The sequence below is a fragment of the Bacillus rossius genome, chromosome 13 (assembly GCF_032445375.1).
Source record: "Bacillus rossius redtenbacheri isolate Brsri chromosome 13, Brsri_v3, whole genome shotgun sequence".
NCBI classification, from domain to species: domain Eukaryota; kingdom Metazoa; phylum Arthropoda; class Insecta; order Phasmatodea; family Bacillidae; genus Bacillus; species Bacillus rossius.
The window spans coordinates 15247934-15264418 of NC_086340.1; the positions used below are offsets into that span (position 1 = coordinate 15247934).

General features: G+C 39.4%; 1 protein-coding gene across 9 annotated transcripts in view; it reads right to left on the reverse strand.

Annotated features, from left to right (window-relative positions):
• Positions 1-15810, reverse strand: part of LOC134538265 (titin) — a 358395-nt gene extending 342585 nt beyond the window's left edge. For 5 of the 9 annotated variants that reach the window (XM_063379425.1, XM_063379423.1, XM_063379419.1 and 2 more), the window contains exon 1: positions 15242-15783. In XM_063379425.1, the coding sequence (XP_063235495.1) occupies positions 15242-15377 (136 nt within the window). In that variant the 5' untranslated portion in view covers positions 15378-15783. Of the gene's footprint in view, positions 1-15241 lie in introns of all 9 variants that reach the window. The other 4 variants (XM_063379424.1, XM_063379422.1, XM_063379416.1 and 1 more) reach the window with 3 other exon arrangements.
• Positions 15811-16485: the final 675 nt, after the last annotated feature.

Consider the following 16485-nt stretch of genomic DNA (forward strand, 5'->3'; position numbering starts at 1 on the left):
ACGATAAAGTTTACGCAAAATAATTAACACTCACTCCTGTTCAACGAAAAAAAAACTGGTCCATATATTAAATAAATACATATTCGAAGTTCCAAAAGATCGTACAAAGAGATTGATAATGGGGAACGCACGTTGAAATGAATTGCAGAACGCTTTACGCTCAGGGGGTCGCCATTTTGCGTATGTGGCGCTGCAAGCGAGAAAACAACGAAGCAGTCTGTACTCGCGTGTGAGCTGCTTATCTATTAGAACTGTTTGAGAGCGTTACTCTTTGATTGTGACCTTGAACAAGCACACTAGAACGCTGACAATTGATACTGTTAAAATTTATAACTGGGATATTCTTTTATGGACATGCTGTATTTAGGGAAATGTTAAAGTTAAGAATATTTTGTAGGTTAGGGAACGGCAAACTTTTCGCCGCTCGCGGGCTTTCAGTTCCGCAGAAGAATACGTCGAGACGGGTTGGGATAAAATTTGCCGCTGATGCAGAAGTGGGACGGCGGCTGTGTGTGTGAGAGAGAGACAGAGAGAGAGAGATAGAGAGTATTGGAAGGGGGAAATAGGTGGTAAGACTCGAAAGCAAGGTCAGCGAGTAACGAGCGTACAGAGAATTACCTGGACAAGGGGCCTGGTTGATTGCGCAACGTCATTCGTGGACATCAAAAGTTTTTCACTCTGCTACTTTCTTGTAAGAGGGGGATAAGGCCTCTCGATCTTGCAATTCGAAATATTTTGATACCGCTTGTAATAAAATTTCGTGCTATATATATTGACACAGCAAAGGACTTAGCTTTGGTTACGTTTTGAAGTCAAAAATTGTGTACTAGTGCGATTATCATGATAGTTGCAGTCACCCGCGTGAAATAATAAGTTTTATCCTCATGGTGCTTACATACTAGAGCCTGTTAGTAAATATGTGGCTGGAACAAGGTGTAGGAGGTCTGGAAGATATGACTTATGCCTTGATGTGCCAAGAAATTGGGATAAATAGTAAAAAAAAAATCATTACAGCAAAAGGATGGAAAAATCCAATATGGCGGGTCCCGGAAACACAACCAACATATTATTAATACATGGTATAGCAATTGCGATAAGCACTTGCACAACCCAAAACTAGCACAGCCGTCTGGCTAACAACGGATATGAACTTAACTTGGAAGTTTAGCATTTGTAAAATTAATGCTGCTGTAGTTAGTATTGTGTAATAACAAAGAAACAAAATCAGTGTTTACAGAGTAAAGTCCACAATAGCAATATAATTACAAAATTAAATGCAGAAATAATATTTTTCTCCTTTGGATATTGGGCCATCGTGCGAACATAACCAACAAAACAATAATAATAATAATAATAATAATAATAATAATGTTCAACACAAACTGTTCAACACACGGATTTTCTTATTTTTTAAATAAAGTTCTCAAATTAAGACGTCGTAGGACGTCCAGAGCTTCTGAGTCGCTGTAAACGTATCACGGTTTTAGAAATACCACATAGTGTTAAGCAAGAGTTAAACCTATAAAGCGAACTCTAATTAATGCTGATGCCGTGCTTGTGTAAATTCTTGTCGCAATGTACGATTGTAGATAGTTACGTTAAATTACACGACGTTTAACTGTTACTTGTAATACTTCGGTGAACCTGTGAAACGTTTACGTTGATTGCGGCCGGGTCTTTTTTTTTTTTTTTGCTGGAAGAAATATACTTGAAACGGTGTAGCCCTAATTATTTTCAGACGATTTACAGACGTTCTATGACGCAGCAGCTGCCTTCTCATTGGCCCATTCAATAGCAGAACCGTCTTCTTCCTTCTTCCTCTGATCAGAGCCGATGATAAGAGAGCTGCGAAATTCGGGTTTTATTCTGGTGCGGGGTTATACTTACAAATTTGTGCATAAAAAAATCGATGTCACGTGTTCAGTGCTGCCAAGCAATAAGTTTATTCCGTAATTATTACTGGTTTAGAAGTCTAGTTGTGGAACTACGGAGTTTTATTTATTTTTAGAGACTGGAAACATTCGCGGTTTCAATGGCATCTAGGAAACACTCCGCGATCCTCTATGTACTTCGGAAAATTACACCAACTCACTGGCTACTGACTTGTGAGACCTGCTAAATGAAATGCTTGTGATTTGAGGGTTATTCATTGGCTCAACTGTAGTCCAAAACTGAAGCAGCAAAAAGTTAAACGCATTTGGATCTAGACTATTGCGAAATGAAACCGCAAATTTTTCCGGTCTCCCTTTATTTGTTACGTTATCAAATAACCATAATTAGCGTATGTATCAGAGTGTCTTACGATAAATCTCGCTAGCTAATGTAGCTCACGTGATAATAAGGTTAACATTTTGTAATTTTACTTCAAATAAATATAATTACTGAAGCCTATTTCAGCTGTTTTAAAATATAGTTGTTTACAAACACAGACGAACACAGTAGACTAACAACGACCAGACAGTTTCAACAATAACAGTAAATGCAGGCAGACAACAAAACTTGGACAACGCAGCAAATATACGAACACAACGATGAAGACAAACAGATATTGTTATTGTTTAAACTGTCTCGACGTTGTTGACAGTCTGTGCTGTTATTTTTTTTATGACTAAATTTCTTCCACGGAATTCTTGTGCTGTCTTGATATTTGAGTTTGAATGTGTTTGTATTGTCCGTAATATTTGTTTAGGTACGTCGTTGGGTTCACTTGTTTGACACAGCTGATTTAGGCTTGTTCTCTGTGAGTTAATGTTTTCTATTTTTGTTTATTAATTTGCGTTCTTGGATTTTTTTTTCCATGACAAACAGCGCAAAACTGCAATGACGTATGTCTAGGGGCAGGCATTTTTCGCGAAAACATCTGAACGCCTATTAGATTGCAACAAGGTACACACGCACCTGTGATTTCTTCCTTGTGATTGGTGTCCATCTGCGAGAGAAGTCGTTGCCTTATTTGACCGAGCCATTCAGGACGCGTTTGCTTCCACATTGAATTACTGGTGATTGGTGTTGCTACAATCGATATGTATCTGGGAGAAATTCACCCAATCACGAAACACAGGCGATGACACGGTGTTTAAACTCTCAGCTAGTCTCGAAATCTTTTCGCGAAATCTGCATGCCCCTGCGTATGTCCAAGAAATTGTATTAAATCATTTTAAAGAACGTATCCGTCCTAGAGGTCAATTAAGAGCGCGAATTTTTTTTCCAGTTTTCCCGTCCCTACCAATAAATACAACTTTAAATATGAAAACATACATCGGAAGTGGGCCGGAGAGATGGAACGCGATTCGAAACTTCACAAATCCAAGCCGCCACGAGTCAAGAAACCGGTCGCGTACCAGCTGGTTGAATTGGCCGGGCGGGGTGATTGAACGACCACGAAAAAAAAAAAAACAAGCTGTAGAACCCGAAACACGAGGCGAACGAGAAACTAGCTTGCGCTTAGACGGAATTCACAATTACCATTTTCACGTAAAAAAATAAAATAAAAAAAACTTACTCTCAGCGACGGGAGTGTCCTTTTAAACAAACACAAACATGCACAGTGAAAGGTCTTCGGGAAAACACAACCATGCCGATTATTGCGATTATTTTTTTTAACCAACGTGAATACCAAGTGTGAAATTGTGAAAAAAAAAATGTAACCCGCTAGAAAACAGGAAAACACCGCAATTGAATGAAAACCGACAGTAATGGTAAACTCTGAAATTAGTAAAAAAAAAAATGAGTCTCAATACTCAATACTCACACTGATGTGTTAACATCTAACCCCGTAAAAGCGCAAATTCGCGTGTTCTCATGTTGCAAATACTCTTAAAATACGAAACTCAAACATGAAATTTAACGTAATGCCGAGCGTGATAAATATATAAGACGCAAATTGTGTTTTTAAGGAAGTATAATTGTGGACGTTAAACAAACCTAGTTTCCGCACTCGCCGCTTGAATTCGCTGCTGGAGCAGCTACGTCGATTATCGAATCATTCCATTTGCGGACAGAAGTTTTAAACTATAGGATGAAACCACTCTGATAAAAGCGTAAAAGACTTGGGGAAAAAAAACACTAAACCCCGGGTTTGGACCTGATTTTCGACAAGGAATTTTATTAAAATATTGCTCATTTCGTTAAAATTCATTAAACAGTTAAAACTATCAAGTTTCCCTTTGTGTTTGTAAACTTTGGCACCACTGTTGTTACACATTTCTGTTTCTTAGACTTCCGTCGCAGTCACGACAGTGCTCCCACCAAATTCCGTATACCGAGAGTTGAGATATTACACATAAAAAAAGGCAAGTCAAAAGTTGGAATACATCTAAACACAAGCGGCTCGATAGTACCGGATTACTAGAGACCTGCAAAATTCGCGGATTCATTCGGTGATAGGCTAGAATTCAAACACATATACGTCTTAGATAATTTTGCTATTGGCTTACTGTTCATCTGGACGAATCTCAACCAGTTATAAACCCTCAACCAAAGAAGGATCGAATCACAGACAAACCAGTTGAGACTACTTACAAGTCGGCAGCCAATGAACTTGCGTTATTTGCCCGAGTGTACAGGGGTATGTGCAGTCTATCCTGAAGGACATCGAAACCACGAATTTTGCAGGTCTCTACCTATAACTAAATGAATTCGTTGAATTATGCCGGTCCCCGCTAATAAGTGGTCATTTGTTACGGGTGTAAAATACATGGTGTCCAGAAAAGAATGTCCCAGTTTCAATATACGTATATTATAACAGTTTAATTTAGACTATTTACGACAAATCATACATCAAATTGAAGGCAAACTAACTTTTTTTTTTACAAATGTTCAATATGCGCACCTTTAGTTACACGACACACACCGAACATAAAGTCCAATTCTTCCCACAATTTGGTTAACACATTCGGAGTAATGGAAGCAATAGCCTCTTCACTACTGTGTCTCAACTTCCGGCAAATAATTAGGTAGCGGTGGAACGTAGACACGATCTTTTATAAAGCTCCAAAAGAAAAAAAAATCGCATGGCGTTACGTCAGGTGAACGTGGAGGCCAGCGAAAAAGAGCTCAGTCGTCTAGACTAGACCATTACAACCCATCCAACGGTCAGGGACTTCGACGTTCAACCACTCTCGTGCAAAGAGATTTCATTGGGGAGGGGCTCCATCCTTTTGCACAAATAAAAGTTTTGCAGGTTCACCCTCTGCTAATTGGGGAAAAAAAGCCATTCTTTCGCGCTGCAAGCGAGAAAACAACAAAGCAGTTTTCTCGCATGCGCTTATCTAAAACTGTTTTGAGTGCCTTTTTAATCGTGACCTTGAACACTCACACTACAACGCTTACAGTTGATATTATTATTATTTTTTATAACGGGGACTTTCTTTCATGGACATCTTGTAGACTGTGTTCAAATTTGAATTTTTGGGGAGTTGTTGACAGGGACGACTTTCGGGAGTGGATTACAAAAGTTGACATAATCTGGAATGCACTGCATGCGGGTGGTCTTCCGGTGACATGAAAGGATTCGGGGCCGTATATAAGCCCTTGAGAACAAAAAAAAAACAATGTGTGTGATGAGGCCACACTAGAAGTGAAACATAACAGATAAAAAGGTTTAAGAATGTACATATAAAAATGCGTATAAGTATGCGAGTGCGCAGATATTCAAGTGCGCGCAATCAAGCAAGTATGCAAATGTGTATGTACTTACTAAAAATGCAAGCATGAATTCGAGCACCCCACTCCTATCGTTGCATATTTCGTTCTACTGACTGGTAAACAAGCTTCACTTAAAAAAAAAAAAAAATAATAACGAACAATCGATGCAGACGACAGATGTCATGAAGAAATGCTACCGCTTCCCACACAAGGTAACCCAGCGGCTTTTTTTTTACCCCCTCGGTTCTCACGCACGCAACAATTTCCCACGTTACATCTCACCCGAGCGACACTCTGGCCTCATCGGTTCCCCGGCTGACAGACCTCGCCGCGTCACGTCTCTTTCAAACCCCATTCCTCTGTGTCGCCATGCCGACCCCGCCGGCGACGTCTGGGACCCTCGTGTGGGAGGCGGCGGCACTTCTTCCGGACGTCAATGGCGGTTCCAGGAAGACCTCTCGGGCAGGGCTCTCACACACAGGAGGATGTGCAGTTAATAATCATGACATTGCCCTTTGGGATATTCCACAAAATATATGGTCTCAAATACTGAAATTTAGTATTTTCGTACAAATTTCGATTGAAAGAAGAGTTTAGCACATTGACGAAAGTATTCAAGTTAACATTAATATTCTCCACAAAGAAATAAGAAGTAAAATTTGGGCTCGGAAGGGGCTATCGCCCCCTGCGCCCTTCCTCTGGAGCCGCGCTTGCCGGACGTCTGCCGTCTGCACATCAATTTTTCGTTGTTTTTGAAGTGAAACTTGTTCACCAGTCCGCAGAGCGACGATTTTTTTTTTTTAAGTGAAACTTCTAATGCGACTTCCGACAAGGTTGCGTTAAACGTTTAACGCTACCATGGAGGGGGTATGAAAGCACTGTTGCGTTAAACGTTCACCGCTCCTGGTGGAGGGGGAATAGAAAGAGACAGAGCGAGAGTGAATGCGTGGCACTCGAACGCATGCGCGAGCGTTAGCAACGAGTAGCGTCCAATATTCCAACGCAAGAGGGAGAGAGAGAGAAAGATACACAAAGGTAGAAAGTAGGAGAGAGAATGAGAGTGATTCGGTAGATCCCAAGCACATGCGCGTGGTATTCTTGCTATGCATTGTAAGCAATGTTAATAAAGTTTGTCTTAAAGAAACAATATGATTTCACTAAAAATCAATTTCTACCCCTTCCTATTTTCATTTCCACATGACGAAGTTTCACTTCTTCCGCGCGGAGGGACTCCACGAACTATTTTTTTTCTCTAACCTAACTAAAAGCTAAGTGTAATTGGGAGAGTTCCGGATTAGGGAGGGAGACTAAGTGCGTCTCAGGCTGAAGCCTATTCGCTCTAATCATGCAGGGTGTTAGCCATGCAGGAGAGGTAGAATGCATCATGTTCTAGGAGGGGGACTGGCCAGCCATGGCAGCGATTAGTGCCATGACTAACTCCCCCTCTACAGGGCGACGGATGGCAACGAAATGTGCCGCGATCAGGAGTGGGGTGCTCGATGGCGTGTTTCCGTTTTCAACACACTTAACATATTTGCGTACTTGCATGCTTGTTCACTCGCGTTCTTATACATATTTTTATGCAAACTCATGTGCTTATTTTTATTCTTAGGAGTCAGGGGTGTAACTGCATTGATTATATATAATGTATATTCAATTGTACTGTGTTAGTGAGGCGGGATGATAAGCGCGACGCTCGCTGGTGCTTCCAGCGCGGTGTCTCCTCTGGACTGGCGCGCAGTCTTCTCGTCGTGCACAGGACAACGATGAAATCTGAGCGGAGACCGTAACATTATATGACCGGAGTAATTAAGATAAAGGTCGACATGTTCTCGTTGCATGTAAGCGACCCCGCTACCTGCCGAACTGAAAGACGTTTCACTTCAAAAAGAAAGAAAGAAAGAAAAAACTACCTAGTACCGAAAGTACCGGGAATTCTCGGTACCGTTAAAAAAATGGCACCGAAATTCCCGGTTCTCGAAAATCGGTCACGGTTCCGGAACACCCGCAATCGTATGGTGTCGCGTCTTGTACCATTCTGATGGCAGCAAAATGGCCGTCCAAAGAATGACGTCACAGGAAGGCCGGGTGTGGTGTGGGGGGGGTTTAGGGGTTCAACCACCCCCCCCCCCCTTTAGCACCAAATCTTTAATTAATTTCTTATTCATCACTCAAACAAATTTCATATTAAAATTAATAAAAATTTTACCATTACAATATTTAAATTTAAGTACCGAAAACTGCTAAAATAGCACTATTTTACACCTTAAAATCCAAAATTTTCCCGGGGGAGGACCCCCGGACCACCCGCATTAATACGGGGGGGGGGGGGGGGGGCATGCTTCTCAATACCCCCAATACACAAATCCTGACTACGCCACTGGTGTGGTGTGGTGTGGTGTGGTGTGGTGTGGTGTGGTGTGGTGTGGTGTCTCGGACGCGTGCCCAAAGCCTCGCGGACTGAAAATACCTCGGCGGTGCCGGCGACAAGGCCTAGGCGAGAGAGAAGACGTTCTTTTCCGCAGTCCCGGCGGAGACGAGCGATAAAAATAGCGGCCGAGGAGGCTGAGGGCTTCGCCCGCCTGGACCCAGCCGCTCCAAGGTGCGATGTAGGCCTACAGCTAGCTATTCGTGAATTTGTACGGCTTCATCACTGCGAAAAATAGTGTTGGAAGTCAGATTCGGCTGATTTAAACCACAATGGTTTCAATCTAGTGGTTTTTACGTATAACAAGTTTGTTTTCAAAAATGTATTTTTAAATAGAATATATAAATATTTTTTTTTTATGAAAGGGCTTATTCCGCTCTAATAACAATAGTTTGCTAGTTAATATTTATTGTGATTTACGGTGAACAAATAACTAGGTATATAATAATCAAGATATTATCCAATTAAATTATCTGAATAAGTTGCAAATAATACCCAGCTAAGTACTCTAAAATTTAATTAATTAATTGTAACCAAAAGTGTAAAAAAAAGGAATTTAATAAATTTATTATTTAAAAAAAAATCCTTTATGTACTGTAAATCGCTTTTCTGTAGGAAACACCCATACAATGGAGAATCCTCCTCATGTGGGGAAATACCCTTTCTGTAGTCAAGTCCCAGTCAAATGTGCAAATTTGTTGGACTTCAGTTCTCTGATATTAAAACTTTTCTGGTTCAACATGAGTGGCAAAAGCGGGATGTTTTATGGCTTTCATTTGAACATACTGATAACCAAAATAACTAATGTAGTAAAAAAACCTGGTTTAAACAAAAAAACGTTTTTTTTTTTTTTTTTTTTCGACATTTTTCGCAGTAATCCTGGGTTCGGACTCTTACCAGGATATTCATGTTTTATCTTACCCCAGTACTTGCAAAAGTTAAAGTTATTTATAAGCCGTTCCCTGAATAGCTTTACAGTATTAACTTCGCAAACAAAAAGCATGAAACAACAAAGTAAATTCCAATTGTTGAATATTCGATAATCTTTTCCGTGGTTTAAAAATATTTTGCCTGGATGAAACATCAATTAAAATATAAAAATATGCGCCAATTTTCCTAAGAACTACTCAGTATTATCTTGAAAAACATAATTCATAAATGCACAAACAAACATAGCCATTTGTTGTACAAATTTACAATATATTTCTTGTAGTATTACAAACTGTATCTTGGCGACTGGTTTCCAAAGGAATCTTTTGAAATTTTAACTTTTTTTTAAATACTTTTTTGACACTGAAAATACTTTAATAAATATTTGAGCGAAAGAAAATTGAGTTAAGTGATTCATTACGTGCTGAACTTTCATGATCGTCAGTCTAACACTCCTGCACAAGATAAATGTACAAAACTATTTAAGACTTCTAGTCTGTCGGCAGCATCAAAATGGAAAATTATTTGACGGACGTACGAATCATTGTGAAGTCCTCGGTGTGACGGACGAGTTACGGACGGACGAGTTACGGACGAACGAGTGCCTAACAAAATGTTTCCTGTCATTACAACTGCAGTTCATACACGACAGCCATCAATTTTTAAAAGTTAATTTTTAACTAACCAGTTTGATAAAATAAATGGTTTAATTAAAATTGTATATTTATTATTTTGAAAAAATGTACGGGAAGGTATTTCAAATATTTCACGAACAAAATTAGTAAACAAAACCTCAAAAACACAGAAATATAGTTATATTACCAGTGCATCAGTTTAGCCATCATTCAAAAACTAAATACCGAAGTTCATTCTAGTAAAATTGCAAAAAAAAAAAAATAGAACAACTTTCTAATCGGAAAGAATTTCTTAGTTTCATAAATTTATTTAATAAACTTTGTAAAATATTGGTTGGCAGATGGAAAGTAAATAACGTAAATAATTTATGCTTGAATGTCAGTAATTTTGACCTATGTAACTTTTGTAATCGTGCAAAATACCCACGAATAAATCCTCATGGAGAAAAATTAAGTCTTCGTTATGTTTACGGTTACGTCATGTATATGATCAACTGCTGCCAGCAATACTTTAGCTGAGGAAAACAATTACTGATCTTTTAATTAAAAAAATATGCTGATGCCCACCGTTCTAAACCATAGCCCATTACCGCTATTGCAGGAACAGTTATATACCATTTCCAACCCAGTTTTCTGGAAGGGTAGTGTGTTGAGTGTTTCTAACAACCACGTAATTTTCTCAGTGCAAGCATGCTTTACTTCCCAAAAACCCGTGCTCCGACTTTTTTTTGTCAACTATCACATTTAACGGTTGACTTGACATTTAAGAGTCGGGTAGCACCCTTAATGCCATTGCTAACCTCTACCATCTGACACGAACAAAATATTAGTGTCTAAACAGTACCTACCTATCTGCAGAACATTAAGTATTGTATAATTTATATTAAATTGTGTAAATCTATCTTCGAAAAGGAACTTAAAAAAAGTCCCTAGGAAAATCTTTCCCCCCCCCCCCCTCACATCTGTAAGTGGTGGCCACGGACTCATGTTATATATATATATATATATATATATATATATATATATATAACATGAGTCCATGAATTCCTGGGGCATCTCCGGTAAACAGCTTGCAGACGTCTTGAAGAGATTCCAGGCTCTGTCACACTGTCAAACTGTCCAATAGGTTGTCTCAGATAAAGTCGGTGGGTTATGACGTCACCGAAAACGTCACTAGCACAGCCATGATTGTTTGACAGACTGGATGACTCGAGTGTCCATCAAAAGATTTCGCATATAGGACGGGTTCTGAAATACGCTTGATGTCGGATGCAATCAGACAATCAAAATCATGCCGAGCGAAAAAATAAAATAAAATAAACAGAAATGGCATCCGTTTACGTTACACCGAATCTTCAACATGACAAAGAAATCATGAGCGATTGAAGAGATTATGAAAGTGAAATAACTAAAATAATGTAAATATGAATGTCGTGATGCGAAATAATTTTATGTGTAAAAAAGGAAAATAGAAAATAAATACACGTTTCCATAACTTTAATATAAAAAAAATATTTATTTTATTATGTCACAGGTATTATTGTGGGTGATATTTATAGATTTTTTTTAAATATTATAAATGCTTTAAAAGAATAACAAGTTCGAAAATTCTATCAGCACTGTGCTGCATTATTAAATTTCAAAATTACATTAAAATTCAAGCGTCTTGAAATCGCTCAACCCAAAAATAAACTTTGATACATAGTGTGACAGAAATATCTGACAGTACAACCTTTGAATATATATATTCAAAGGTACAACGGGGCTGCCGAAGCATTTTCGACGGAATGGCGGTTACGCTCGTCGGAATAACGGCTTGTTAAGAGCTCGCGAGTAAACACACACACACACACACGGGTGGAGACGATAACGAGGCAAGATAGCACGCGTAACGCATACCGTAACAAAGTGTTGTAAAAGGAGTGGGGAAGGTGGTTTACCGAGCAGGAAAAACGCGCGAACAATATTACCCAATTAAACTAAGGGCCCTTCATACACCAGGCTGGTTTTATCATTTTCTTGTCACTGCTACTACAGGATGGTTATTCCTGTAAATTGTCCATAGTAGATCTATTGCACAGCAATGTTACGTCTCGAATTCTCTCGACAGATATTCATTAAATAATATCTCATGCACGGCAATAAAAGTCACACATGTAACAGAAGAGACCTAGGGCCTTGGGCCACATACTTATGCGGGACACAGTGGCCGATACAAGAATTTATTATTGGAAAAGGAAGGAGATTTTGAGAAGAAAAAAAAAAGCTAATTGTCACTATACTCGCCAGAAATTTGTAACATAAAAATTCGGAACCAATCAAATTCATGTGTTCTCATGTTGCAAACACACATAATACGAAACTCGGACACCATTTTGAAATAATGCCGAGCGTGGTAAATCTACGCAAATTGTGTTTTCAACTACATTTCTGGACGTGAAATACACGTATTTTCCGCACCCGCCGCTAGAATTCGCTGCTGGAGCAGCTACGTCGATATAGATTATTTTGATTAGCAGACCGAAATTTCAAACTATATAATGTAACGGGTCCGATAACAGCGAAAAACACTTGAAAAAAAAAAACTAAACACTGCTCTGAGCCTGATTTTCAACAAAAAATTTATTTAAATACTGCCCATCTTGTTAAAATTTATCAAACAGTGAATGAAGTTTCCCTTTGGTTTTGTGAACTTTGGTTCGCGCCATCTGCCACAGATGGCAGCACCGTGATTACAGATTTCAGTTATATGCGAACGTTCCATTCACGAAATCACTCACTACCAAATTCCGTATACCGAGAGCTACATTGTTACACATTTAAAAAAAAACGTAATTTTGAACACGTGTATTAAAATAAACTCGCATTACTATTGACACTAACACATAGTAGTAGCCGTAGGCAACAGGTCTTCTTACATAGTAACATAATGACTTCACCTTTAGGTACTTTGTCAATTTTTTTTCGTAATTGTGACCGGGAAAAGGGGGGGGGGGATATTTCTTCCCCCCTTTTGCGATCGCCAATGACACTATTATTTTAGACAGGGGCTTTACCCAAGGTTGTGATAGTCCTGGGGGGAACGGGGTGGAACAGACTACCTAAAACAAAATTTTCGACAGTGGTAGGTACTCGGGTTAGTTTAATAAACTCTGTTTCTCAAATGGATATTTAGAAAAAATGTATATTGATCAAATATCTGTGAAATCGCATAATTTTAAGAGGCAGCAAAATAGTTGAAAGTTTTTGTAATACGAAATCATGAAAACTATAAAGAAATCAAAAGGTATTTACCAGTATGCAATTAAAAATTTACTTCTTACCTTTCTCAATAATTTTCTTATTTTTTGTACAGAGAACTATATGAACAAGCAAAATAAGAAGGGCCAGCGCGTAACCCGGGGCCCTAAGGCTTTGCGGGGAAAAAAAAAACTCTGGTTACAAATTATCCAAGTATCGTGAACGTACGGATTTGTTCGTAAATTTACACGTTCTTTCAAGGCCGGTATGCCAATACACAAAAATAAGAGTTTAGGTGTTGAATATGATACCCCTGTACCCTAACCGTATTCCTAGTGCACGATAGGACACGGCCAGTCCCTTATTTTTTGGGAACGGATTTTGGTGTCCTATCCGTTGTTCTGTTGCCCAATTTCCGCGCATGCGCAGAACTCATTTTTTCGTTGATTTCGTCCAGATTACGGACCTGTGTCCGGCGCCATTTACTCGCATATAGTAATTTTTTTTTGATCATCGGGGTATGTACCGGACGTGTTGGTGTGACAAATGAAACTTCATGAACGCGAAACTATCGCGGAATACATTCTGGACACTTTAATGGTCATAACAAGAAATAATTTCAACTTAAAAAGTATTTGAGAAAATTAGAAAAACGGTTCTATTTTTGTGGGATCGTGCTGCCATATCTACTATTTTTGCCGTAACAAAGGTATCTATGGTTGAGAAAGTCCGTTAGAATACGTTGAAACCTGTTTCTAGCCCCACGCAGGATTTGTTTCCTTATTGGGATTCGATTAGGCTACGGTCTTATACCAACAAAGCAGTGCTTATTCGCTACCTTACCATAACGTCTTGGCATACCGTCCTAAGGTTACTTTCTCCGAACATGAGCTTACAGGAACCATTTTTTAGTACCTGCTACCGAATCCTTCAAAAACATGTTAAATCTAAAGCAAGCGCATTCTTCCTTGCTTCCAAGTGCATGTTTGTCCTTGTTTGCAACAGAACACAGCTCTGGGAAGTAGGAACACGTAGTTTATACTAAGATCGATTTATCTTATCACGATTTTCTTATGCAGCTTTGCAAGTCTCAACTTTTTTTTTACGTTGGTTTGCCGCATCTCACAAACATTTATCATTCAGTTAGTTTTGGAAGAACATTTAGTACTTCCCCATTTCACAACAGTTACGCAAACACCTAACTTGCCAAGCTGGTTTTTTTTTATCCCCACAGGAACAGGTTTTTTTAAAAGGTCCATTTGTCCACGTGACATACACTACGTTCATTTTAAATTACTCAAACTGCAGCACGGAAAGTATAACCTTGAATCTTCACCGAAAGGTGTATTTAAGACCGCGTGCAAAAAAAAAAAAAAGCCGTTCGGTTTTGTTAACTGATTAAACACACCGGGTTTACGCAAGCAATTGCAGGACTGCATTGACACCATTTCCAGGTGGTTTTCAAAGCAGAAGCAAATTCAAGTTACCTTAAGCATCTATTTCAGTTTAGAGCGTGTTTTCTTTTCTTTGGTTCCACGAGATTATTCGCTTCAGCGAATTCTATAGGTAGCCTACAAAATATTGCAACACTTTTAACGCTCACCAAGGTCAAATTAAAGACAGTTAACTGAAATAAACTGGTGACAAACTTTCAGGGTGGATTATTATTTCGAAGGCAAAGTTGGTTGGTCTGGGAAGGATTTCGTGCGTAAACAAAGCGGACAGTGCATTACATTACAGCACATTTAAAAATAGTTTTCTGACAGCTATTCCCTGTCAATAATTTGAAACGTGGCCAGCATTGCAACTGTTCTTAACTGATAGCGTATTGGAACAATTAGTTTACTGAGTTCCTGAACGAAACGAAAATAGTCTTTGCGCTGATTCGAAAAACTGCTCCGCTCAACTGTAGATGTACCTTAGATCAAATACACTGGAAACCATTACCGGACAGCTCTGTGCTAACAAAGACTGGAGTGACAACATTTTTTTTTTTTAAATTTGTTAGCGGTTAAATAATATATTTTACTGCCCCTCCATTTTAAAACACTTGAGGTTTATTTTTACAGCAAAAACGTTTTTGATAAGAGAGAATCTTTTTTTATATACTATTTTAACGTTGGTATCGTATATGTAAATAATATGGTACTGTACACGTCTTCTGCCACGTATTGGAAATGGTATTGGCGAACAACGGCACAAATCATTAAGCTGTCCCTGCTTTTGGTTTCTGGCGTGTTCTGTTAGACCGCTTCCTTCCGCCGTGCAGTTTTCGGGGCCGGCTAGCGAAGCAAGGTTGGCAGGGCTGCGCGCGCGCGCGCCACACGTGTGAAGCGCCTGCGCTTCGGTTGGTGGTACTGACCTCTCTGTTCGCTGCTGGTCACTTGGCGCGTGACGCGTTGCTCCACGCGACTTTGCTGCGTTTGCTGCGTCTGTTGCGTCGTCTGCTGCTGCTGCTGCATCTGCTGCTGCTGCTGCTGCTGCTGTTGGCGCTGCATTGTCGCTTAGTTTGAGAATATGTTTATTTCGAATTACCTCACAAGAGCGCGGATTACAAAAAAAAATAATTGATTGTTAAAACACACAACACACGAACAGGAAGGGGGAGATAGCCACGCGAGGGAGAAAAAATAAATATCGAGCTAGCAAATGCAATCACGTTATCTTTAAAATTAAAAAAAAAAAAGAACTTTCTGTTTATATAGTCCGCGACAGATCAACCGCTATGATCTGTCCACGCGGTGAACAATATCAAAAAATTAATAAATAGTTCTCCTTGTGAAATGCCTGCCACGGCTTCAGATAGCAGAAGTCAAGTCATGGTGGAAAAGGATCCCCGAGCCAGTTAGATCGATAACTGCAAGACGTCGGTCGAAAGCGAAGTGTGAGCGGTGAGTTCGCCGCGGCGGCGGGAGGTCCCGTAGCGTTCTCCTCCCGTGGGTGGGCTCTGTGGTGGGGGCATAAAAAAAGTGGAGGGGGAACCTTCCGGCGTCGCGCGGGAGGAGGAGAAGGGGGAGTGGACCGAAATACCTTCCCTCCGTCGGTAGAGGAGACGAGTCGGTTCTGCGCCAACCTCTCGCAACACTCCGACCGTCGCGACCACCATTTTATTTTTTTGACGTGAACACGTCTTTAAAATTGCTTCCATAGTGGGAGTCAATTAAAAAAAAAATTGGTTGTCTGTAAAGTCGGTTTACGGACGAATGTTTAACTTGACGTCATAACAAATCATTGATGAAATGATTGCATAGTTTTATGAATAAAATTGAATCATTTTTATTGAATTATCACTATTTTGTATGGATACAAAGAAGGAGGGAAATGAAATCTACAATTTAATTGATAAATTTACTTTTATTTGCACTCATTAATTCAAATATGTTTATTACTTTACGAAGAGATTATTTTAACTATAACTTTTATACATGTTTGCTATTTAACTTCCTCCAATATGTGTTATTCTTTTAAGGATAGGACGATGATAGGAAAAATAGGAAACGAATGGGAGTGTTTCAAGTTTAATGTGCCTCGAAAAAGTCAAATCGATGGTTGTTCCAATCGAGTGGAAGAGAGATAGATGCGGCGCAAGCGTACATTGAGCGTAAC